This window comes from Zonotrichia albicollis, chromosome 7 (genome assembly GCF_047830755.1).
Source record: "Zonotrichia albicollis isolate bZonAlb1 chromosome 7, bZonAlb1.hap1, whole genome shotgun sequence".
Classification (NCBI taxonomy): Eukaryota; Metazoa; Chordata; class Aves; order Passeriformes; family Passerellidae; genus Zonotrichia; species Zonotrichia albicollis.
In genome coordinates this window covers 31,137,072-31,160,919 of record NC_133825.1, presented here as the reverse complement: position 1 = coordinate 31,160,919, position 23,848 = coordinate 31,137,072, and the positions used below count along the sequence as shown (strand labels likewise).

General features: G+C 45.7%; 1 protein-coding gene across 1 annotated transcript in view; it reads right to left on the bottom strand.

Moving 5' to 3' along the window:
* The window catches only part of LOC102067643 (uncharacterized), a 31,058-nt gene extending 28,872 nt beyond the window's left edge, over window positions 1-2,186 (bottom strand). Inside the window, exon 1 of the mRNA XM_014275737.3 lies at window positions 1,936-2,186. Within this exon, the coding sequence (XP_014131212.2) occupies window positions 1,936-2,023 (88 nt within the window). The 5' untranslated portion in view covers window positions 2,024-2,186. The remainder of the gene's footprint in view (window positions 1-1,935) is intronic.
* Between the last annotated feature and the right edge of the window lie 21,662 nt (window positions 2,187-23,848).

Here is a 23,848-nt window from a genome sequence, read left to right as displayed (position 1 = left end):
CAATAGTCCCAAAGACCAAGGCCATTTAGACATCAGTGCTTCAACTGAAGCCAAAGGAACTCGAGAATGGTATTAGAAAGGTCGCTGTTAAGCCATTCTTCATGACAGTCATTGCTGTCCCTTGGTAAAACCCTGGAGAACTGCTTCTGCCCAAACAAGGTGGCACTGGACAGGCATAACCATGCTCTGGCATGTCTGAAATCTTTTATAGTTGCAGTGAGAGAAGAGCCAAGAATGCTATTTCTGAATAGAGACAGTGTCCAAATCAGGATATGCATAATATTTGGTGTCTTTTTCCTAGCTGAAGTCATTAGAGAGTGATGTTGCTGTTTCTTATTTGGATAAATTCTAGCTGAACCTCTTTTTGATCCCTCAGTGCTCTGTAGGATAACTCTGTTCCCCCACCAAAGCTTTCACCTACCCTCTTAACAATACTGCTGTGTCTGGGTGATGAGGGACACTTCCATGTGGAAGAGCAAGCTTCCTTTCACCTCCTAACCCTGCCATCAGGTTTGTTCTATATATCTCGGAGGAAACAAGTTCATGGTCCAATTACATCCAGGGCAAAAAGGAGCAGTTCCCACCATACTGCAAAACACCCTTCAAACACCCTCCATATCTTAGGGGGATGCTGGCGTGTTTTCACAGCAGCATTGCTCTATAGCCCTTTGTGCCACTGGGTAGCAGTTTCCAGACTGAGCCCAGGCAGAGCAAGGTGCTTCAGCAGCCTGGCTGGCAGCAGCACTGAACAGTGACTTGCTGGGGCACCTCACAGAGGCTCCAGCTCACACGGAGCTCTGAGTAGCTGCCCCAGACCAGGACAGCTGGGAAGCACAGTCCAGGCAGCGTGTCTTCAATAATGTGTCATTTCTGATGACTCCATGGGAACAATTGCTGCAGCGCCCCAAAAGAAGCAGGAGTTTGGCATAAGGATGGAAGGTCGGGACCCCAGGAGGTATCACCACCCCAAACACATGGGTTTGCAACATTTTTACCATCCTGCTGTTGCACTGCACAATACATTTACGCTCTCACAAACTCTGTAGCCACCTGTATGCCGAGCAAACCAGCCCAGTGCAGCCATGCCAATGAGATAGAACCTGCCGGTCTCGTTTACAGCTGCCACAAGCCAAGCTGAGGGATAAACAGGGATCCTAAGAGAATTCTGCTACATGGGGCTTATGATCTCAACGCCTGCAGCTCTGGCTAAGGTATAAAATATAGTGGCCCCATTATGCCTGGGAAAGGCATACTGAGACCTAATAATTTGTTGGCACAACAGGCTTAAAAAGGTATGGGTGATAAGCTGCAGGACTATAGCTGCCTTTCTTGCCAGAGTCACCTCATCTGCACAGGCGGGAGCAAGTCAAACACTTGGAAGCCGCAGCAATCCCCGTGGGATGGGGATACGCTGCCTCGGAACGGAGCCGATGTCCGTGCCCGCGCCGTGACGGGCGGAGGGCAGCCCCGAGCGCCTCTCGGAGCGTCGGAGCCGCGCGGTGCCGGGAGCGGCCGCTCCGCCGGGTGCCGGTGCCGCGGCAGCACGGATCGCTCGGAGCCGCAGCCCTCCCGCCCTCCCTGCTCCTCTCTCCCAAGCTTTGCCACGCTTAGCAAAGCGGAATAAGCCCGTTTGAAGAGGAAATGAAACCGGTTCATTAGGGGCGATCTTTGCCCCCAGCTGGCGGGCGGGAGGCTGGAGCCGGGGGACGCGCCTTACCTGCGAGGGGACAGAGGCAGCCGGAGAGCAGCGAGCGCAGCATGGGGGGGCCGGCAGTGGCGCGGGGCCCGTCCGGCGGGGCCCGGGAGCAGGGCGGGCCGGGATGAGCCTGTCCTAAGTATCTTCCGCGCGGCGCTGAGGGGAAGGAAGGGGTGGCGGGGTGCGGGTTTGGGGAGGTGTTGGCAGCCGCCGGCTGACCGGGGGGGCGGCCGACTCACCTCTCCTCCAGGGCGCTCCCAGGGTGAAGCTCCGATGCCAGCTGAACATCCCGGCGGCAGCAGCCGCCCTCAGCGACGGGCGGGGCATGGGGGCGGGGGTGCCATCGCTGCCGACCCTGCCCGAGTGGCTGAGCGGGCCCGGGCTAGGGCATGGCGGGGCAGCGCGGAGCGGGCAGCGCGGCCGGCGCGGAGGCTGCGGGGCGACGGGCGGGCGCCCGGCCAGCAGTGACTTATAAAGGGAGCAGCCCAGAGGAATGTATCTCCTGTGGCTGATAAGCCGAGATGACTGGAGGGGTTTGAACTACCTTTGCAACCCTCGGAGAGGAGAGGGAGAGAGAGGGGGAAAAAAAAGGATAGCAGAGAAGAAATAGAAAAATATTTCAGTACTTGCATAATATCAATAAACAACTCCCCTCTCTAGTGGCATGGAAGGCTGGAATGTTTAGGGTGGGGAGGAGAGAGAGTAAAAGAGTAGAGTGGGTTTGTTGGGTTTTGGTTTTTTTTTTTCTTTTCAGATTTTTTCTTGTTCTCTATTTAAATTGCGTGTTATGTGTTCATCATGGAAAACTGCCCTGGTTATCGCTGGTGCTGCAGGCTGTGGGTAAGAGGCATGAGAAGGAAGTGTCAGGACTCTGCTGGGTGCAAGCTCCCATGGGCAGATTTGCACTGTCACCATACTGGAGTGAACTCCAAGCACGCACACCGGCCATGAAGTGTTCTGGGATGCCCTGGGCATGGTTGAACCCACTGGAGTGTTGTCTTGGGAAACGTGTGGGAAATTACTCCTAGGCTAGGTTTAAGGAGCAAAAGTTCCCTACAACAAGCAGCCCCCAAACCTATATAGGGTCTCTGCTTGCTAAGACAGCACCAGTCCCTGTATTGCTCCCCCTTCCAGATTTCTGCCGACATGAGCACTCTCAGGATTGAAAATGTGCTGCTCCACCGGTTAAACCGGCCTAATTGCATGGACTTCAGCTGTCCATAGGATCAGTGGCCCCAAGGATCTCACAGAGTGGTGCTACAAATGCCATGAGAAAGTGAGTGAGAGGGGAGCTGTCAGGGGAGGTCAGTCCAGTTGCCCCATTGCTTTGCAGGTACCAGCCTGCAGTCCTGTGCCTCTGCAGCACACATTTCAGGTCAAGTATCAACTGAAGTGAATTCACTTTTTGCTGTAGCAGTCACTGGAGTTTGCTGACTGAAGCCAGCCACAATTCAAAGGCAGGGTAACTAATTTAGCCCCTTTTCCCACCACATTGCTCTTGTATTTAATTATTAATTGCTCCCAAATTTGTGTCACCGACCAAAAGACATCTTTTCTCCTCAGGCTGGGAGGATTTTACTGCTCTCCCCTTGCTTCCCACTGCAGTGAGATAGAGTTTTTGGGGGCGGCATCTGCACCCACAGTGCACTAAGCACCTATTCCTCCTTTTCTGGGAAACCAAAGAATGTGGTTTGTTGTGTGGATGGAGCCAAGTTTTCCATGCTCTTTGGGCTGGTGAGAAGGAAAGCTGTAGGTTCTCTTGGGAGAGGAGGTCCCCGTTTCCAGCACAGTGCTGTGGTTAGTGCTGTGTGCTTGCTCTCTGACATGCTGCCATGCTCAGCCCATGCAACCAGCTCGGCCTCCCCTCTCAGCTCCCAGCTGCAGAGGGCAGATTTAAATTATTAGAGCAGCAGAAAGCAGATACAGATCCCTTAGCATGAATGCAATAGCACAGCCAAAGGAATTCTGGGGACAAAGAATTAGCCTCTCACCTTCAGCTCTGCTGCCCATGCACCATTGCACTCTCCTTTCTTTCTGCCATTGAGCTCTGTTGTTTTGTACACTGCTGAGCACACTCCTATACTACCCGGAGACTTTTTTTTTTTTTTTTTTTTTTAATAACTAGTTTGGAGAGGGAAAAAAGCTACAATGCTGATGTTTATAAATAGCTTCAGCCCAAAGTGTTCTGAAAAGTATCTAATTTGTTGTAAGCAAAGTGCATGATGCAGTCAGAAATTGAAGTTCCTAAGGCATCTCAAGCTGGCTCTTTCTAAGCTTGGTTTACCCCCTTGTGTTCAACGAATGCTTGAGGCCAACAGAAATGACTGTGTTACCAAATATAATAAATAAAACAACCCAGTGACAGTAAGCTGTTGAACAAGAATAAAATATCTCCTGGAATGTGTACAAGACAAGTACTCTAGCTGTGGGCTAGGGAAAACATGGAATGAAAATGGCTGGCAGTGAGCACAGGACTTCAATGCTCTAGGTACTCTCACAAGAGGGTGTGTCTGTGTGTATGAAACTGACAATTAAATTGGAAATGCCCTGTGTTGACACAATATATGACAATGTTCAGAGTCTAGAGGGCTCCACAAAGCTGTTGTTAGTTGTTGCATGTGATTATTTTTGCCTGCACTTGGAAAGTTTTAGTAGCATAACTGTGTTTTATGTTTTTTTTCAACTCAGGTTTATTTGCTATATTAGCCTCAAGATGTTTTACTTGAATAGCTTAGCACTGAATCAGAAAAAAAGCATTAGCATGCTTAGGACTTTTATGCCAGGGTAAATGCATGTACCCAAAGGGAGGATTCTACCATTTTGTGCTTGTATTATGAACAGCAGTGAAGCCTTCCAAAGGGTGGACACCACCAATTCTAGCCCTCATAAAAAACAGCCCACAGACAAGAGACAAAAGTGATGCTTGGTTTTGGTGTCCAAGCTTGAGAAAAGTGCAGAAAAGGGAAACATTATTAATGTGCTTTTGTCTAAACCTGGTGAACACCCTTGACATGGGAAAGATCATGTTCTCTGTGTGTATTGAACCAGTTGCAGCTGCAGTACAACAAGAAAGGAAAGATGCCTCTATCTTGCAGCTTCATCTCTCATCTGGCAGTGAGAGTATTGTCAAATCTCACCATTTAATTGGGAGTCTTGAGGAAGATGGACTCCTTTTCCTTAAAGTCCAGTTTGTTAGTGAGGGGAACATGGGGTGCTGGGGCTGAGCTGTAGATTGTTGTCCTGGAGCAGAGCACAAGGATGGGAAGGAACCAGCCAGGAAAGGAAATAGACTTGGGACAGCCTGGCCTGGGGACTGAGGCCACTGTGGCTTTTGGCACACACTACACTGCCCCTTCCCTGCAGCTGCCAGTCCTTGTGCTGGATCTCCTTCTCATTTAACCATGTGCTGAGAGCGTGGCATGTGTTCTCCAAACATTAACTGGGCAGGAAATTCCCTCTTGAGCTGCAGAGGATGTAACAGGAAGAGAAAAAACCTCTTAGTCAGCATCAGCTCAGATTTTGATGGATGCATCAATTTCCTCAGTCATGAGAAAACTCTCCACCCAAAGAAATCCACAAGTGTGAAAAGGTGTTGTGTCTCTGCATCCCCTTGGTGTACAGCTGCATCCTGTGTTTCTTGTCATCTCTCTTGTAAACTCGGAGCTTGTGGAAAGCATCTTCAGAGCAGAGGGTGCTTCTCTACTGTGGAGAAGTCAGGCACGAGCTCACAGGGAGCTGTTTGCCCTAAGGAGGGTGGGAGAGGGTTTGGGCAAGGTCTGTTTGTACTACAATTCCTGAGTTAGGTACCTGGAAAGCAAGAGAGATATATTTAGTGGTGACTCCTAAAACTATTGTGTTGTTTGGACCATTGTGTTGTTGCCTCATGTCTCAGTTACTACTGTGCAATCCCAGATCTTTCATAAAAATGACTTCTACGGTGTCCACTGAGATGCTCTGCGGTTGCAAAGGAGGATGCCTGTCAAATGTGAGCCTTGTTTCAAAAAACTCCCCAGAAGAAAGAATATACAGTAGCAGGACAGATCCCTGAGCAGGTGCAGCTCTGCACAAGTGAGCTGTCCTGGCTGGGAGAGGTGTTCCTCTGCTGTTTGGCTTTAGGCATGTCCCACATGCAAATAATTTCCACTCCTTCTGCCACAGCTTGTCTGGGAGAACAGGATTTTTGTAAGTAGTTTCAGAGCCCATCTTGTTTAAGTTGTGCAGCCCCCTAAGCACAGGATTTCTCATGCATGTTAAAGGTCTCTCCACCTGGAATGAAGTATTCATGGTGTCAAAAACCACATTCCAGTATCATTGTCACTGTGGTTTTCACACTGAAGCCCACAATGAAATAACTGTCAACCTTTCATCGTACATACATATTAGACCTTGTTTTCCATCCCATTCCCTGATTCCTTAGTTAAAGGCTGGATCTGGACAGATTGCTTGATTACCTCCTGATTTGTTTTGTACACATGCAGCATGGCACAAAAGGACTCTACAATCACTTTCTTGACTTAAATAGGTTTTGTTTCACTCTGGTACAAGCAAGATTTTGGGATGTAGCATGCAGAGGGACATTGGATATCTGTGTGACAGTGTGGGAAAAGGGGTGGATTTAATGACGTGTTATGGGGGTACTCCCCAGCCGCTGAGAAAGGACAGGGAGGATATGTTCTGTTCTATCCATCAGGGTTGGCTTGGACCTGTGCCCGATAGCTGACTGTATGGGGATTTTTTCTCTTTTAGAAGAGACATTTTAGCTACCTTTGCCCAATCTGCCATGCCAGCAGTGCAGTCATTCAAGTGAGGCAGCACCTTCTGCATGAGGGTCTCAGTGCCAGCCTGGGGGTGTTGTGGGGCTGTTGCCCTGCTGAGCCCGGTGCCAGGCCGGGTGTGGGCAGGCATGGCTTGGGGGAGCCCGTGCTGCCTCAGCCAGCAGCTTCTCACAGGAGGGACAGGTCAAAGGGGAAAAAAAGAGGTGTGGGTTCAAAGAGGAATTGCATTCCTGAAAACGGAAGTTTCCAAAGGACTCCAACTTCCTGTGAAATGGTTCTCTTGCTAACTTGGCAGTGGTCTGCATGTGTTCAGCTTGTCCAGGTGAAGGCTTGCGGTCACATAAGAGGAAGTTGTTTCACTGCAGTGCACTTATGGTGCAAAAAATAGCTTCTTGGGGTAGTGAGCGGCTCTCGACTCTGTTAGAGGTAATGTGTTAACTCCTGTAGATCTTGTGTCTCACTCCAGACATTTGGCATTGTCTAAATATATTTCAGTTTTTGCTCTTCCTTCACTTAATTAACACTTATTAACACTTAATACCCAAAATGTGCAAACCCTGCCTATACAAGAAAAAAACCTCTGCATCTTCTCTGCCTTTCTTAAGCATGCTGCTGCCCCAGGCAATTCCCCAAACACAGGAGCAGGAGAAAAATTGCCACCTAGCTCCGCACCAGTTGGTGCTTGTTGGTGTGACTACCAGCCTTTAAGAGCAGAGAAAGTTCAAATGCCTGGTGTGTTTGGATCCTGGAGTAGGTATGTGGTCCCCACTCCACCCTGCTGTAAAAGGACCCTGGTGAACCACATGGAAAGCAGCTGCCCAGAACTCTGCCCTGGGAAGTCAGGGTCAGTGGCTTGCCAGGCACATTACTTCCTCTGGTGCACAATGGAAACACCTTTGTGTTCACTGAGTTGGGCTGAAGGGCTGGCTTAAAGGATGTTAAAACAAGTGCTTAAACTCAGTCGCTGCTTTCTAGGCCTCCCGAGCCAGGACAGTTCCCCTCACTTTCCTGCCACTACCCATCCTCGGGGTCCACACTTTTCTCAGCCAAGGGACAAGCTGGCATCCCTCATCAACACCTCCTGAGGGTAGGCTGAGCTGCATTGTACTGCGCTGTGCCGGCTGCTTTCTGGGTTATGGCACAACCCAAACCCTCTGTTTTCCTTCTGTGCTGCTTCAGGCTGGATGGTGGCAGTGCAGGCACAGAGGGGGTCTCTCCACCAGTGCTTTTAGGTCAGATGTCTAAGGCTGTATGCACCAGGTCTCAGCTAAGAGAGGACTGTGCCTGGTTTGGGATGGGATGGGATGGGATGGGCAGCAGAGCAGTGGTGAGCTCTTGGGACCATACACTGGTGAGGCAGTCAAGTGTGAGTGGAGAAAGACAGGACTGATGCTGCAGAGCTAGAAAGTAGCAGGAAAAGTAGTAGAGGTGCTTGAGGACTGGTGGCAACAAGGAAGAAAGGAACAAAGCAAGCAAGCTGAGCTGGGTATGAGGGGGAGATGCCTTACTCTTCTGCTGGGACCTTGGTGTCCTGGGGTGCCAGGGGTTTGCTTCTGTGGTCCTAACAAAGGACAAGTCATGATCAGGGTCACTCTGGAAGGGCAGGATACTTTCATGTTCTGCTTTGTTATGAGGAGACTTGTAAAACTAGATGGTAATCCAAGGGACCGTGACAAAAAATATAGAAGATATGAAGGAAGGATCGAGGAGATTTCCATAATGAAATTGTGTAAAGGTGATGAAGAGGAACTCAAAAGAGTGCTGCTGTTGACCTGGGCCTGCCTTTTCACTCTCTGAGGTGTTAGCAGGCCTGCAAAGCTCCAGCCAGGCCTGGGCTTGACCTGGTTTTCTGTCCCTATTATGAATCTGCCCAATGCAGAAAAATGGGTTCCCTCCACCCTCGCTTGATCTGTTGCTGGGAAGAAGCCAGGCTGGGAAGGGTCTGCCTGGCATATGCCAACACTGTGTCCTGACCCAGAGATCGGGTGTGAGAGTATCCAGGGAATCCCTCAGCCTCTTTGCTTCTTTGCTTTTAATGCCTGGAGAATCCCAGTGGCTATGAAAATGCTGCTTAAACCTTCCAATTAACAGGGCTGAGGGTTTGGCAATGGCTGCTTCATTTACCTTGCTGCAAACACTGCATCACTGTAAATGTTGCAGTTGTTTTAGTTTGGAAATGCTCACTCTCATTTTAACTCTTCTCTTAACTCTTAACTCTGTTTCAGTGGAGTAGAACAGAAGAGTTAGATGTGATTTGCTAACACATCACCAGAGTTTAAGAAGTACAAATAGCACTTAATGAGATCCTGGACAATTTGCATTGCTTTCTCCCTGAATATATGTGCACTCCCCAGTATAACTAAATCATTTTCCTGTATAACAATTTAATTAGAACTGATTAAAGTAAACATGTTTGAATATGATAGTAATACTGCATAAAAGTAATTTTGATTCAATAATGGATTCTTTGCTTGAACAGGATAACTATCCACCTGAAACACAGGGGGGAAACTTTAGTTAATAATAAAACCCCCGCCAATTTCAATAGAGCTATATTTCACCTTAATTGCAACCATAATTGCACTTTCACAGTTTGATTACAAAATTTACTGTTTCTTGCTTGGAGGGGGTATACATTGTTGTACACCTTCAAAAAGAAATGGGAACAGAGGATTGTTGACATGCAGTATGTGAGCCTGGATTTCCCCCATTCAGTGAAATGATGGAGTTCACTTGTTCCAGGATTCAACAGAAGCACTAAGAGTTGCCACATGGGATCACACTAAAAAAAGATAACTGTAATCTTGGCCTTGAGCAGTGGTTGTCTGTTCCTGTGGATCTGGCTGTTCCAGTACTGCAGAGGAGTAACTGAGGAAAGCGGGCTGATGTTAGCAAATTTAAATATACTAGAGACCTGACCGCCATGGGTAAAGTATACAGGGGCTTCCCAGGCTGAAAAATGTTGAAAACAACTGTCCTTAATGAGCAGAGAGGTTCATTAGTCAAGGACCTGTCTGGATGACCTCAGGACATACTTTACAAATAGCATGTGTTTCTGAAAACCTGTTATTTAAAAAATCTCTTGCTGAAGCCAAATCAATGCTCTTTCATTTGTGTACAACTCTGATATCCAGTTCTGGGGTGTGTATTTCCTGTGGACATCCCAGAGGATATCTGTGGCTCCGCTGTTTGTGAACTGAGGTTGGTAATGTGACTGTGGATCTTACATCACAGTCTGTGTATGACTGCGTGCAGCACCAGGTGACTGCTGCTGTGTCCCCCCGCACCTCTTCATGCGACAGGATGGGCACAGGAGCTCAGATACGGCACCAGCACGGAGGTGCTCTCCCTCCTCAGCACATTGATTCAGTTGTCTTTGCTTTTCATCTCCCTAGCTAAGAAAAGGGGAAAAAACCCTTTTTTCCTTTTGTAAAGCTGCCTGAACATTAAAGTTGCAAGTTTGTATTAAACTGTTTCTATGAGCAGTAAGTGACCATGGCTTCCCAGTGTAACTAAAGCAAGTTTGGCATAAAGAGACATTTTTTTCCCTTCCAAACCAACCCCACAGCAGGGCTGTTCTATGTCTAGATGGGAAATGCCACTGATATATTCATATTCCCTCTGTGCAGATCTCATCTAAGCCCACTGTAAAAAGTTAAATACTACCAAGAACTTTCAGGGGTTGGAACCTTTGTGATTTTTATCTTAGCAGTGCTATTTGTGCTTTTATCTATAAAATTCTACTTCTGTTTGTATGCTTGTTTAGTGTGGGATGACTGGAGACAGTCTGCTGTTTTACTGCAGACTTCCCTGCTCTTACTAATTTAGGACTGCTGCTCAGACTGAAATTTCCAGGTTGGCTCATGATGAATCCACAGTCTATATACAGCACTTGGGAGATATTTCCGTATCCTGAAATAACAGGAGGTTTGTGACAGATCATTTCATGACTTTGCGGTGTTCCGCAACTCAGGGGATGGAGGACAGATGTCACCAAACTGTTGTACAGCAGAACAGCCACTGCACAACTATTCTTTTTGAAAGTCAATACAATTGAACTGACACACAAGTTTCCATGCCAAGTAAAAATAATGGACATATGTATTTTTTGTGGTTTTGTATAAAGACAGCTTTTGTTGGTACCTTCCCCAGAGCTCTTGGGAGTGCTCTTAAAAAAAACAAAAATAAACAAAACCAAACAAAACAAAACTCCACCAAAAAGCCACCAAAAAACCCTGACCTCCAGATGACCCAAGTTTGAAACTTGGTGAATTAAAATCTGGTAGCACAATTTGGTTGCTCCCAAGATAATTTCAATGTAAAGCAACAGGCAAAGACACAACAAAGTATTGTCCCAAGTTTGCAAACTGAATCAGTCAAGTTACAGTCCATCAAAATCAGCAGGGACCAGCTTTACCCTTGCCCTGATAACCTGCATTGTGCAGGCTGAGGGGGCATCAGGAAACCAGGGAAGGGCTCCTAAGAGCTGCAAAAGGCTGCAGAGCAGATTTCAGGTAAGCTTGGCTGCCAGGGAGACACCAAGCTAGAGTCTGACTTTTCAGCAAAGGCTCCACATCTAACTGTTTCAGGGATATTTAAAGTAATATTTTCAAAGCACACCATGACAAAGAGCCCTCTTGGAAGAGCTGGCTTCTCATTTTACTGCCCAAAAATGCAGGCTAAGCTGTTCTGAAGACCTAGTTCTGTTTGTTTCTGCTGAACTGTTTTAAAAGCCAAACCCTTTTTTCATATAAACACCAAACTGCCTGATGTCCAGTCAGGTTTGCAAGATAAGATAAGAGTGCTTCAGTGAGGGAAAAATGGAGGAGATTTTATGGAAACTGAGTTATTGTAAATAGATAGCATCAAGAAGAAATGGGGTATGTGTGGTGCTGTCGAGAGCAGAGGTGGATAGGGAGTGAATACATATTTTTTAGAGCTGTGGCAGAAGGCAATGAGTGGGAGGTGAGGGTTCCCCCACCCCTCTCACTGCAGTGGCCAGAAGCCCCATGGGACAGGTCTGAGCGAGGGGATCTGGAAGCTGGTGGACGGCAGCAGCACAGGCTCAGAATTTCAGAGGCAAGCTCAGAGGGCGGTGAGAGGAATGGAGGGAATGTGATAAGGCTGGGGGAGGATTCAGTAAGGGAGTGAGCAGGGAAAAGGAGGGGGTGTGGGAAGCCAGGAGTGCTCCTTTCCACTGTCTTTCTGTTTCCCCATGCTGAAGGCAGGTTTGGGACCTTCAGCTGAAACAACAGGGAACTGCTGTACTGAGGGATGTCCCTGTTACTCTTATGGATGAAGCAGATACCCTGACTAGTGTCTTTTCACCCATCCCAGATGGCTGGAATGGGGGACTGTGTGCTGCCAGCAGTCACTCATCCTGGCCACCAGGAACCTCAGAAGTAGCAAGGCTTTGTTGTCGTTATCCTTGTATTTGTAGGTGACTTGTCCCAAGCAAAGACAAAAGACAGTGGAAATCCCTAAGCTGCTGTGGATATTCCTGTGAAGACAGAACAGATCTGCAGGATCATACTGCAGAGGGGTTTTTTAATGGAGACCTCTTGGTTTTTGAAAAGATGGAACAGTGTAATTCCACAGCACAGAAAGAAGCTCAGAAGATCACAAATGGTTATGCTGGGAAGCTGCTGAGCTGTGCTGGGTGGCCAGGGTGTTCCTGAGTGCTGAGGGCAGAGCAGCCACAGCAGTGCACCCTCACTCCACATCAGATTTGGTGTAACGTTCCTGGCTCCAGCACTAACCCAAGTGTCTGCACATTCTTATCAGCAAGACTTGCAGGTAGCATTACATGTTTTTCCACTTGGAATACAAATGTTCCTTAACTCTGAACATCCCTGGCCTTTCTCTTCATATACTAGTCTCTGTGAGTGGACAATGGATTGATATATTTATATTTAACCTTTCTGGCTATATAAATTCCTGCCTGCAATGACTCACAACCATCAGAATTCAGAAAAAGGCAATTAGAGAAAATCCAACATGGCACATATGCACATGAGTTTGTAGATCTCTTGCTATCCTAACACATGAGAGCTAATGACCTGGAAATTTTGGTATACGGACTTAACCCAAGCCCTATACCTGAACAACTGAACATTTTCAGACATATCCAAATACATATTTGGATTGTGTAGCTCATTAATACTTTGAGAAAGCTCTAGGAGAAAGAGAGGTAATCTTTAAAGCCATGGGTGGAGAAAGAGACAGACAAAATCAGACAAGGTAGACAGTTCTAGTTAGTAGCTGACTGGTTTTTTTAGAATATTCTTTCTCAGAGATATAAACTTTTATGGTTAATTGATCAGTGTTAACTGCTGATTTGTTGCAAGCCATTATACTTGTAGCTGAAAACTCTAGAAGGATGGTGCTGACCTCCCTAGAGTAGATCAGACTTCTCTGCTGGCACAGAAAATATTATGTGGAAAGAATTGTGGTTAGCAAAAGATTTGGCAATGTCAGTAGTACCCAGAGGGAGGAGGAGGCGGAGCTGTCCATGAGTAATATGAGGTTTGGTACCAGCAGGTTTAAGTGTCTCAGATAAAATTTTTGATTTCAACCTGGTATTTTGGTGAAGACCTGGGCACTCTGCTTTATTCTCACAAAAGGAAAATAATACTCTTCCTTCCTCTGTACCAAGGTGCTGGCCTTCTGCAAGGGAGAGCTTTACCTCCCTGTTCTCTGTGCATCCCACAAGCCAGCCAGCAGACCAGCCTCCTGGTTCTTACAGTGGTGCTTCCCAGACATCTCTTCCTGTGTTGAGTAGGCACATCTTGGGCAACCTCTACCTTTTCAAAACTACCATTTTCCTCAGAACAGATGCTGATTCCCACCACTTACAAAGAAGCCATACTCTCTGCCACAAAACCACACTAACAGGGGTTTAAGTCAGTGTCCGGTGAGTCCTGAAATGTCACACCTATCTGAGAAACAGGCAGCTGAATTCTCTTTGTGCTGCAGCAAAGGGCCATAGAGGTGGATCCCAGTGACACATTTTGATTCAGTCAGACAATGTGCTGCTGAAAAATATACGTGATTGGTGTGCTGTCAGTTTTGAGTTGGAGGAGAAAATGGCAAGGAGCCTGAATAAATTAGCATTATACCACACTTGGCAGACACTAACTCCTCCACAAAGTATCTGTTGCTAGAGGATATGAAAATATACCTGTTGATTTGGATGGGTGAGGTGCAGAGATAGTGCCAAGAAGCAGGAGTTACACCAATACAGTGCAGAAACCAGCATCATGTTTGTCATGGTTTGAGCCTGGCACAGAGCCAGTGCCCCCCATGAAAATGCCTCACCCTGGTGTCTGCTGTGAGATGTGACCAGGAATAAGCAAAACAGGCTCCAACTTAAACATAAAAAACACTTTATTACCTAAACTACAGGAAAATAGGGAAAGACTATAAGGAAAGAAAAAAAAAATTGAAAACCTTACAAAAACCACTTTCCCCCCTCCTCACTACCTGACTTTCCCAATCCGATACATTCTCCCAAATCATCAACTGCCCAGCCTTGGCCCCACATTTTAGTATACTCAAACTGCAGTTCATGAAGAGGAAAGGAGTCCTTCTTGTTCCATAGGCTTCCCCTGGAAACACACTGAAACCTCGTGTGCTTCCCTGTCACTTCGGCACCGCCCGGAAAAAGTCCTTTTTGCCGCTTGTGACATCTTCCTTCCATGCCCAGTGCTCTCACCACTGACGCATGGACAGAGCTGCTCTTAGGGTTGTCTTTCAAGGATGCCTTGTCTCACTCCAAAAAGGCACAGTCTCTGCTTTGGGACATCTGTCCCCCCCATATTTTTCCAATCCCCTGGGGCCGGGGGGTCCTCACGAAGAACCCTCCTGGTTTTGAGCCACTGCGTCCCCCTAAGTGCAGTCTGTGTCACAGGAACAACTGAGTCCATGGCCACAAGAAAAGTCCAGCCAAAAGGCCACTCCAAATCATCTCTTCCCATTCAATCATCTCCACGTTCTTCGGGCCAGGTCCTTGTCTCATCTCATCTCTTATCTCCCTTCTTATTCAGCTTCGAGGAGGATTAGCATTTTTGCAAGGCCCCAATCATGAAGGAAAGGGTTAAAAGTTTTCAGTCTCTGTCTATCTCAGAATGCTGGTACTCCCACAGGTGCTGCTGCTCCGCCGGCCAGGCTGCACTCTTCCCTCCCCTTTCTCCTCCCGGGCTGGCTGCTATCACATTCAGACGCCGGCTCTCCTCTCTCTCCCTCCTGGGGGGGGGAATGGCTGCCCGATGTCTCTTGGGGCTCCTCCACCCTTCCATCCTTGAAGCCCCCTCAACCCCCATCTCTGTCCAGGCCCCGGGCCTACCGCATGGCTGCCCCTCCCCCCGCCCAGCAGCAGAGGCTGGACGGGGGAAGAGATCTGACCTCTGCGCTGCGACGTCCCAAGAGAGAGAGCCAAGGGCAGTGCCCTGCTTTTTAACCCCTGTGTATTCTCGGAGGTGTGTCCAAACTTCACTGGCTACACCAGGTGTCAGTCTCAAACCCAAAACCTTCATTGGTTTGACCACAGCTTCCCAGAATTCCCACTCCTTCCTGGTCAAACCACCACAATGTTCTTGGGTGAAAAATCATTTAAAAGCAAGTAGTAATGTCCATGACTTAGAGGCCCCTTTTCACCAGGGCACTGAAGTCAGCTGGTATTGAAGAGAAAATGGTTGGCCTGTTCTAGGCAGGAAAATGCAACTGTGATGCTCAATTTCTGAGAGCTCTGGGGAAAAAATATCCCAGCATATGGAAGTGACAATATTTTTCTACTGCTGTTTCACCAGTAGATCTCAGTGTGTTTTGAAGCAGTTTTGAAGAAGTCTCCAAGGTTATTTCCACTTTTCTGTGGGGAATACAAAGTTCAGGTACCTGAGGCAAAGGGGAGGGAGGGTAGGCAGGCATTGTAGTAAACCTGCATAAACTGTTGCATTCTTTAGGAACATGATAATGAAAGTAAACATAGAGAGAGCCTATGCCTGGCATGAGATCTCAATAAACTACAACCAAAGTACCTGCAATTTATTGCCTTGAATATGAGACAGTCATTTGAGTGTAAGAGTGAGTCTTGTACAAGAATGGGTATTTTTTTCCTGTTTACTTCTTTCTACCATGTGAAAACTAGGGTTTCCAATAAAAAAAACAAAACAAAAAAAAAAAGAAAAACAAAAAAACCCACAAAAACAACCCAAGGTACCAGTATAGCTACCAATGGCAATAATTCCCTGGGCTCTCAGGTTAGTCTTCACCTTTTTGGAACCTTTACCCCAGTCAATCATATGGGTGTCATCAGTGTTCATATTCACATTCTCATGAGTTTCAAGGGAAATGAGTGTCACTTCAGCTTTTTTCCCCACAAATCTTTGGTTTTCTCTACCACTACTCTAACAAACACTGAAATTAGATCATTAAACCTAAATTGATATGTTCAATATTACTGCAATACAAGTAAAGACAATTTCAACACAGGATTAAAAATGTCACCTTCACTGCAGCATTGTATAGGAACTGACATGACTTCTTATTTTGTTTACCAATGGAAGGGAACTGTCCTTTTCTTTGTTAAAGTATTTTTTCATTGGATGGAAATAATTACAAGTGGAACAAAACAAAATGTTTTGATTAAATACAGGGCTGGTCTTGTTTTTTCCAGTAAATGTTTCATGTTTTCAATTCTTTTCCCCCTCTCCCAGGGATAATATAATGGATAGTTAAGATCACCTTCCATCTCAGAAGATCCTAGATTCCACAGGGATCCCTCCCTTTGCCACTGGAATTTTAGTGCCCATGAAGCAAACCACCAGTAAGTAATTTATTCCCATAGGGTACCACAGTGAAAGTGAGTAATCTGCTGCAGAGCAGGGGAGTTTTCAGGAGACAAGACTCCAGTTTATTTGTGCCAAAACCAAGGGTTAACACTGAAATGTCAGATCTGGCTAGCCCATGGCAGAGGAATGAAAACCAGCAGCTGTCTGAATTCCAGGGATGGTGCTGGGAATAGCTGCGATGAAACAAGGTTCCACCAACTTTGATCTTGGATCTCCTGCACAGGATTAAAGGAATAACTGAGTTTGGGCCTGAGGCACAGACATTTGGAGAAGCAGCAGGGGGAATTTGCTAAGTTTTCATGGGAGTTTACTAAGCATATGAGGGTAAAGCAAAGATAACTCTCTTTTATCATCGTGATCCATTTCTTTAAACTGTGAGTGCACTTAGAAGCCCCAGTGAGATCACAGGAAGGACATCAGCAGACTTACAGTGCTCTCTGCATGGTGCTGTGTTGTTTGGGTTGAAGAGGTGATGTTTTGTCCTGGATCAACCTTGTAAATAAGAGTGGAGCAAGGCAAGATTTGTTAGTGCAAATCCAAGTATTTTCCTCATTCGTCACTTTTTCCGAAGTTTGATGAGATCGTTTCATATACCTGCCACTTCCCTGGGATATGAGCAGCTGCCAGAAACCCCTCTGGCTGCTGCCAGTCTGGCTTAGGACATCTTTGAGGAGTGGCTCCAAGACAAGGGAGTGCAGTCCATCCAGATACAGCATTCGATCTCTACTATTGTCAGGGCAAGGAATCATATTTCCCTCACCCCTGCCCTCTGGGTAAAAAAGGCAAATGTTTCATGAAGGTACCATAATAAGTCTGCTAGAGTTGTCTTCACAGCCTCTGTCTCCTCCCCATACTGGAATGTGCCTAAGCTCCTTCTGGTCTGTTTATTCCTTTTTTCTAGCAGCCCTTGGGGAAGGTACCTAATACCTTTCTGTAAACATTATTTATGGTCTCAGAACACCAGAAACATGTCCCTACAAATAGTCTGCACAACATGTCCTGAACCCTCCTACTGGCACCTACTTATGTCAGTCCCCAGTGCTGATATTTCTTTGTCTTTTTGCTGTAAGCCAGATTTACTGATGTGGGGTTGTTTCCACATGAGCACTACTATAGTGGCTGATAAGCTGCACTCATACAACTTGCCCAGCAGTGTCCCAGTTGTTCATGGTTATTCCTGCTTAGGTCCTAGGGTGAATGTTTAGTGTTTCTGGGAGAAATAGAGGTCAGGTGCTAGCCCTGCAGTGCCAGTGTTACATTGCACAGCACCCTAGGATGCACCACAGAGGGTGAGCTCCCTTGATCTACAGTGCACCACCTCTTACCCAGCACCAGCAATGTCTGTATTATTTAGATGTATGTGGGTGTTCTCCCCATGTACCCAGCATTAAGGTTAAAGAACAGGTTTGTACCGGAGAACCAGATGTACGTACACTTTTCATCAAAACCACTTAAAACCTTTGCTTTGGAGGAAAATCACTGGCTTTGTTAGTATTTCTGCCCATTCAGGATCAAAACTACAGCATAAAATCTTCTGAAAGAAGCCTAGTGGGTTTTGCCTCCTCTTACCTAACAGAAAGAGGAAAAGGCTGCTCTTTCACACTTCAATAGCGTTTCCCATTCCCTGTGAATCTGGAATTCTTTATAAATGACATAGATCTTGGTCTCAATATAACAGTATTAAAGGAAATACCTCACTTCCAGTCAAGAGTTTAAGTTTAAAATGGAAAACAGTGTGTTTAACTGAGACCATGGGGCAGGAACCGATCTGAGCAAGAATTTTGTTGAGTACAAACATTAACGACTCTATTATTCAGTGAATACTACGTGTCTCTTAATGACTGTAGTTGCATAAAAACTTCAGTTTTACATTTAAATCCAAGTGCAGTATCTCACCAGCATAGGTCTTGTAGTTTATCCTGTATTGTTTCCATATCTGGTTTGTACTGTAACAATTTCTGTGACTTGGGGGTTAAAAAAGCACAGCATCACTAGGTTACCACTTTCAAAGGCTTGTCTTCTGCTCATCCCTTATGTTGAGTCATTTATTCTTGGACTGTACATCCTGAGTGGATCACAGCAGAAGCTCTCATCAACAGCAGACTCTAGAGGTGCAAAAAATTTCTGGTGAAATCCTGAAAATTTGACAGAAATTTAGCGAGGAAAGAATATACTGTGATGGGGCAAAATCAGCAGTGGGTTCACTGAGGCTGGGGTTCCATTCGCTTACCCTTAACAGGCCATCTCAGTCCCTCTCCAAGGCTTCACCTACAGCTACTCCTGAAACACTGAATTTCTTGGTTTGACTTTAAGGTAGGTTCTGTTTCCTAGACCAGTGTTTTCTGAATGCTGGCAGAAAGGATGTGACTTGCTGACTTCAGACAAGATGCCAAAGCATGCAGAGGAGACTCTACTGTAAGCAATCTCTTGGATTAAAAGTAAAAAGGGATATGAGGAGGAAAAACAAAATACTTAAAGATGCTGACTTGCTATCTACAGTCATCCTCCCTTGCTGGTGATTAATCATCTCCTCCTTTGAGCCCAATGGACCAGATACACACATTCCTCATTTGCTGTGTTGATGGAAAAATTTGATTTTTGGCATGCCTTTTGTAGGATCCAAAATACCTTTGTGCTGTGGTGAGTGTGAGGGAAGGGAGTTTCACTTCTCAGCAGATATGCTAAAAGCATGTATTAAGGGCTGGGCTCTCCACCCCACCAAGGTTGCAAGGAGTCATTTGTGGCTGCCTGATCCCACATCTCTGACACACACTAGACTTACCAGGCTGGAGACTCTGTGTCTGTGTATGCTGTTGCCTGTTGCTGAAGGTCAACATACTTTTGCATAGTGGAAGTTGCTTATGAGTCAGCAAAAACTAAGCATGGAGGAATCAGAAGGTATTTTAAGTGAGATAGTAACTTTACTGTCTGTGTGCTCTGAACTAAGTGAATTTTAGGTCCTACATTTCAAAACACAAATAAATCACATTTGTTAGTACTGTTGCAGCCAGCCCTGTACCAAGTAGACTCCTCTGGAGACAATCCCTGGGAAAGAAAAATTCTTAATGGCACTGACAGACCCTTCTCCACCATGGCTGTGGTTCTAGAAACCTTTGAGAAGGAAATGTGAATGTGAATCTGGCCCTCCTGTTTGCTAGGGGTAAACCATGGGTTTGCTAATTGTGCAGCATTTGCTGATATTTGTAACTACGATGAAAATTGAAAAACATTAGCTGGTGATAAATACTGTAGCTAGCACAGTTCTGAAGGAGTTACCAAAGCAAGACTGATTGTCTCATGCAAACCAGCTGTCATTGGATCCAGCTGGATCCCTGCAATCAAAACCCACAAAAGGAGCTGATTTATTACCCACATTCAGTTTTGTGAACATTGTGGTGCTCTGATCACTCTCATGTCATCAGCACTGTGTTTGCCTGTACATATATTATATCTCCCCACTCTGTGCTCTCAACCTGTAGTAAGATTTCAACATGCATGTTTGGTATACATTGAGCTCACAGATGTTTGTGCTCTTCCTTTGCCTGCCAGCAAAAATTTCACAAGAGGTAGTTTTTTTTCCAGTGTGACTTAGAGGTCCTTGTCTCATGTGACACTCAAAAATGTAATCATTCCTGGTTAGAGCTGACTCTGTGGGGAGAAGCAGGGAGTTGGCATGTTCAAACCGAGGGGAGGACTCCCTGAGCTCACACCTCTGTGGGTTGCTGTGCAGCACATGCAAGGCTGCATCCTGTTATCAGCTTTTCCAGATCTCTTATTTTGTGAATTCCCAACATCCATTGGCTCCAGGCTTCCCTGGCAAATTGGCAACAGTGATGGGCAAGGAGCAAACTAAAGCACAGAAGAATTTCTGGCCTCTTCCTCTCTGCCTGAGCTGTAACATTTTAACTTCTTGCAGCCACAAGCAAAGAGGTGGTTTATGTACCAGGAAGGAGCTTTGTGCAACATAGTTAGGGCTTGGTTCCACCTTACCTTCCTGGGATGCCTTGAAATGAAGTTGTAAGCTCTGATTCTAGTATCCATACATGTCAAGGGAGAGCAGAATGCAATTTTGAAGCAGAAGGTATTAGGGCTCATTGTGCATGAATTTGGTGCCTGTGTGGATGCACAGCCACAAACTATTGCAAAGAGTCAAACAATTATGGGCAGAGAAGCCAGAAGAGGATTTTGTGACAGTTACCCAAATGTAAGCCAGGGAACACATGGCTGGCAGAAGTTGTGCTTGAAAGATTTGGACTAGGTGAAGCTGGATAAAACTGTCATTTCTCAGCAATGTTGTACTGCCAGTTACAAGCAGAAACGCTGAAACATGCAGACCTGGTCATGGTGAGAAAACACAAGCCATCTTTCATGTAATATATGAATAAAAGTTGTGTATTCAAAGACCAGTTTAAGAGCTTGCTGAAACTGTTAGACTTATATGGTAATAATTTTGTCACTTTTAGAGGATCTTTTAAGGAAGGATCCTGCCCCTAAAGAGAACTGATCACCTGCTGAAGCATAATATCCCGCTATCAATCCTTTTCCCTGACAACCCTAATCCTGCTCCGTCTGGTCTGCGCTGCATGCTGCAGCAGGAGCTAGAAACCTGAGAGCTGTATGCTGGAAATCTTTGGGATGTTGATGAACAGAACAGTGGGTGGTATTATTTAGATGTCCTTGTAAACAAACAAATATGGCTGATCAAAGCTGGACGGCCACAAAGGTTTCTGCCGCCCTCTGCAGACTCCACCCTTTGCCCGGCAGTGTTGGGGATATCAGGTTTCTCAAAAGGCCAGGTTGGAAATGAGTGTCTCAGGAGTTGCTTCACATGTGATTCAGCTCCTGGTGACAGGGACATAGCAAATCTGGAGGAAGGCTGCCACACCACGGTGTGATATTCATGTCATTTGGTGGGATGCTTAAGTCCAGCTGTCAGCAAATGCCCATCCTGCGGCTCTGCCTGCCAGCTCAGAGAACTGGATTGCCTACTAACACAGAGGGGCTGGCACACAAACACACTCTGCTGATCAGCACATCTCACCGTGAGTATTTCAGGTGCACAAGCTGCAAAATCAAACTTGCAGACAGCAGCAGTTTCTTGGAGACTGTGCAGCCATCTAGTGTTATTGCATATACAGGAGGCTGGTTACTTGTCAATACCCCAGACACTTCCCTACTTTTTTCCTACACATCTCCCAGCTTGAAGCATAACTTTTAGTTACAGGAGTTTTAGTTAAACTTACCAATCCACTGGACTTGATCCCTGAAATTTCTGACCACCTGCAGATTGTGCTTGTGGATGGAGAATGGAATCCTGCTGTAGTATTTCTTTAACTCATAACGTTTGTTACTATAAAGAAGAGTAATCAATCTCCTTGGCTTCTACTACTGTGTTTTAGCAACCTTTACTTCTTAAGGAAACAAAAAATAACAATGGAAAAAGAAAAAAAAATATTTAAAATTGAACATCAGTGAGCAAATGCCAGGGATCTACTGCTATCTGCTGGAGTGTTTTTGAGACTTTCTCATTTCATCTGGAGTAGGAAAGCTTTGTACATATATCGTCAGGGAATAAGACAAAGACAAAATAACCTGAATTTGTATGTCTCACTTTTCTCCTCTAAAGAAAACCATCTTGTTTCAAAGTCCCAGATTCCTCTTTGGGCATCCAGCAGACAAGGCAATTAGTACAAGAAACTGCTTTTGTATTTTGTAGTAAATTAATTAGGTAATCTGTGCAGGCAAGGAGCATGATGAAATGACACACATTCTTGTACTGCATACCAGAGTGACAAGTAAAATTCAAAGGTGACAACCCAGGGTTACTGTGACTTAGCAGCAACCACTCAGCCAACCTGAGAACAGAAACGTCTTTGTTTACAATCTGCATTTTTCTAACTCTTATCTGCTCTCTTGCATTGTAATTTTCCCCCAGCCCCCTCTGTGCCCCTAGGTTCATCTTTTTCTGCACCTTGCATTAGAATATAGAAGCGTCCAGGTGTGTTTATGAGGGATTTCCATCTTCTGAAACAAAAGCTGATGGACCAGTGACTTTCTGCACTGCACTAACAGGCACTGATTAATGAGGCAAATAAATGGCTTCTGGATAGAAGCTACATGTTGCAACTTCTTTGCTTGGGCAAAGCAGTGAATGAAGATATTATGCCATGGAGACATATAAATTTTTGGATCCTGCTACACTTGTGGAAGGTGCTCTCAGCTCGGTCCATTTAATATATTTTGCTGGAGAAATAGCCCCATTCCAAATTCCTAACAATTTACCCCATGAACAAATTACTTAAGGACTGCCTTATTCCTCTTGTTATCTCAGGCTTTTAATATCAAATACTAATATTTCAGTCTTGAGAGCAGCTGGAGAGGAGCAGTGACAAGTAGCACATACTCATTCCCCAGTAGTGGAATCTGGTGGGTCTGGAGGAGGATGTTTGTTGACATCACGTGTGCTAAGCCAGGCTAATTGCCCTTGTCTGCAAGACTGGACAAGAATCTCTTGCACACTCCCCTTCTACGTGTCTGTCTATCTGTGGGATGTTAAAAACAGACAATGCTATGTGTCCAACAGGTTTCAACCACAACTGATTGATGTGGTAGCATTTATCTGAAAGGTTTTTTTTAAAAGGCATGTTTTACAAAGCTTTCACTTCATCATGTTTTGTGGGTGTTGGATATAACAATGTCACCAGAGAGCTGGCTATTTACCTTTCAATCAATTTTTTCCTGATGACTTTTAAGACTAGACAGGGAAAATAATATTCTAGAGCGAAATTACAATTAGCTGAGCACAGAAACACACTGTGCACACAGAGGCAAATAAGAGCTCAGGGAGCCTCTCCTGCTGCAGGGCAGAGTGGGATATGGATCTGGATGCATCCACGGGAGCTGTGATGGGAGGGAGGATGAGAGTCCCTGCACAGCAGCACAGCCTCTCCCTGAAACACTGAAAGGCAATCATGCTGAGCCACCCACAGGGAGCCACAATGCCACTAGCCACAGGCAAATCCCTCCCCATCGCAAATTGCTTGCAGACAAGGTGTTGGGCAGAGCAGGAAATGGCTGAAACAAAGCTATCTCATCTAAGTGATAATCTGAGGTAAGGTGGAGTACGTGTGTCTCACAATTCTAAAAATGGTTTGAATGATGTTACAAAATAACCTGTAGGGACACAGGAGTGAGACGGAACATTTGTATTCTATTAGGTATTTTACTGAGAGGTTTATTCTCTTTGGATAACAACAATTTCTGGGAAGGAAAGATTTATTGGTGGGTTTTTTTGTTTAAGTAGTAAAGGTGTTGTCATTCATTTCTCAGATAAAATCTTCGCAATTTTCCAAAGTGCTCCTTAAGTTCTAGTGGCATCTTCATCCCTGCATCCTGCCTGCAATAGGAAGTGTTGAGAACCACGGCATCCACCATCACATTCCAGCTTGGATGCCTTTCAGTGGTCATTTAGTTGATTTTTCTACTTTAATGTTATAGTTTTGAAAGCACTTTAGGTTTTACAGAATGAC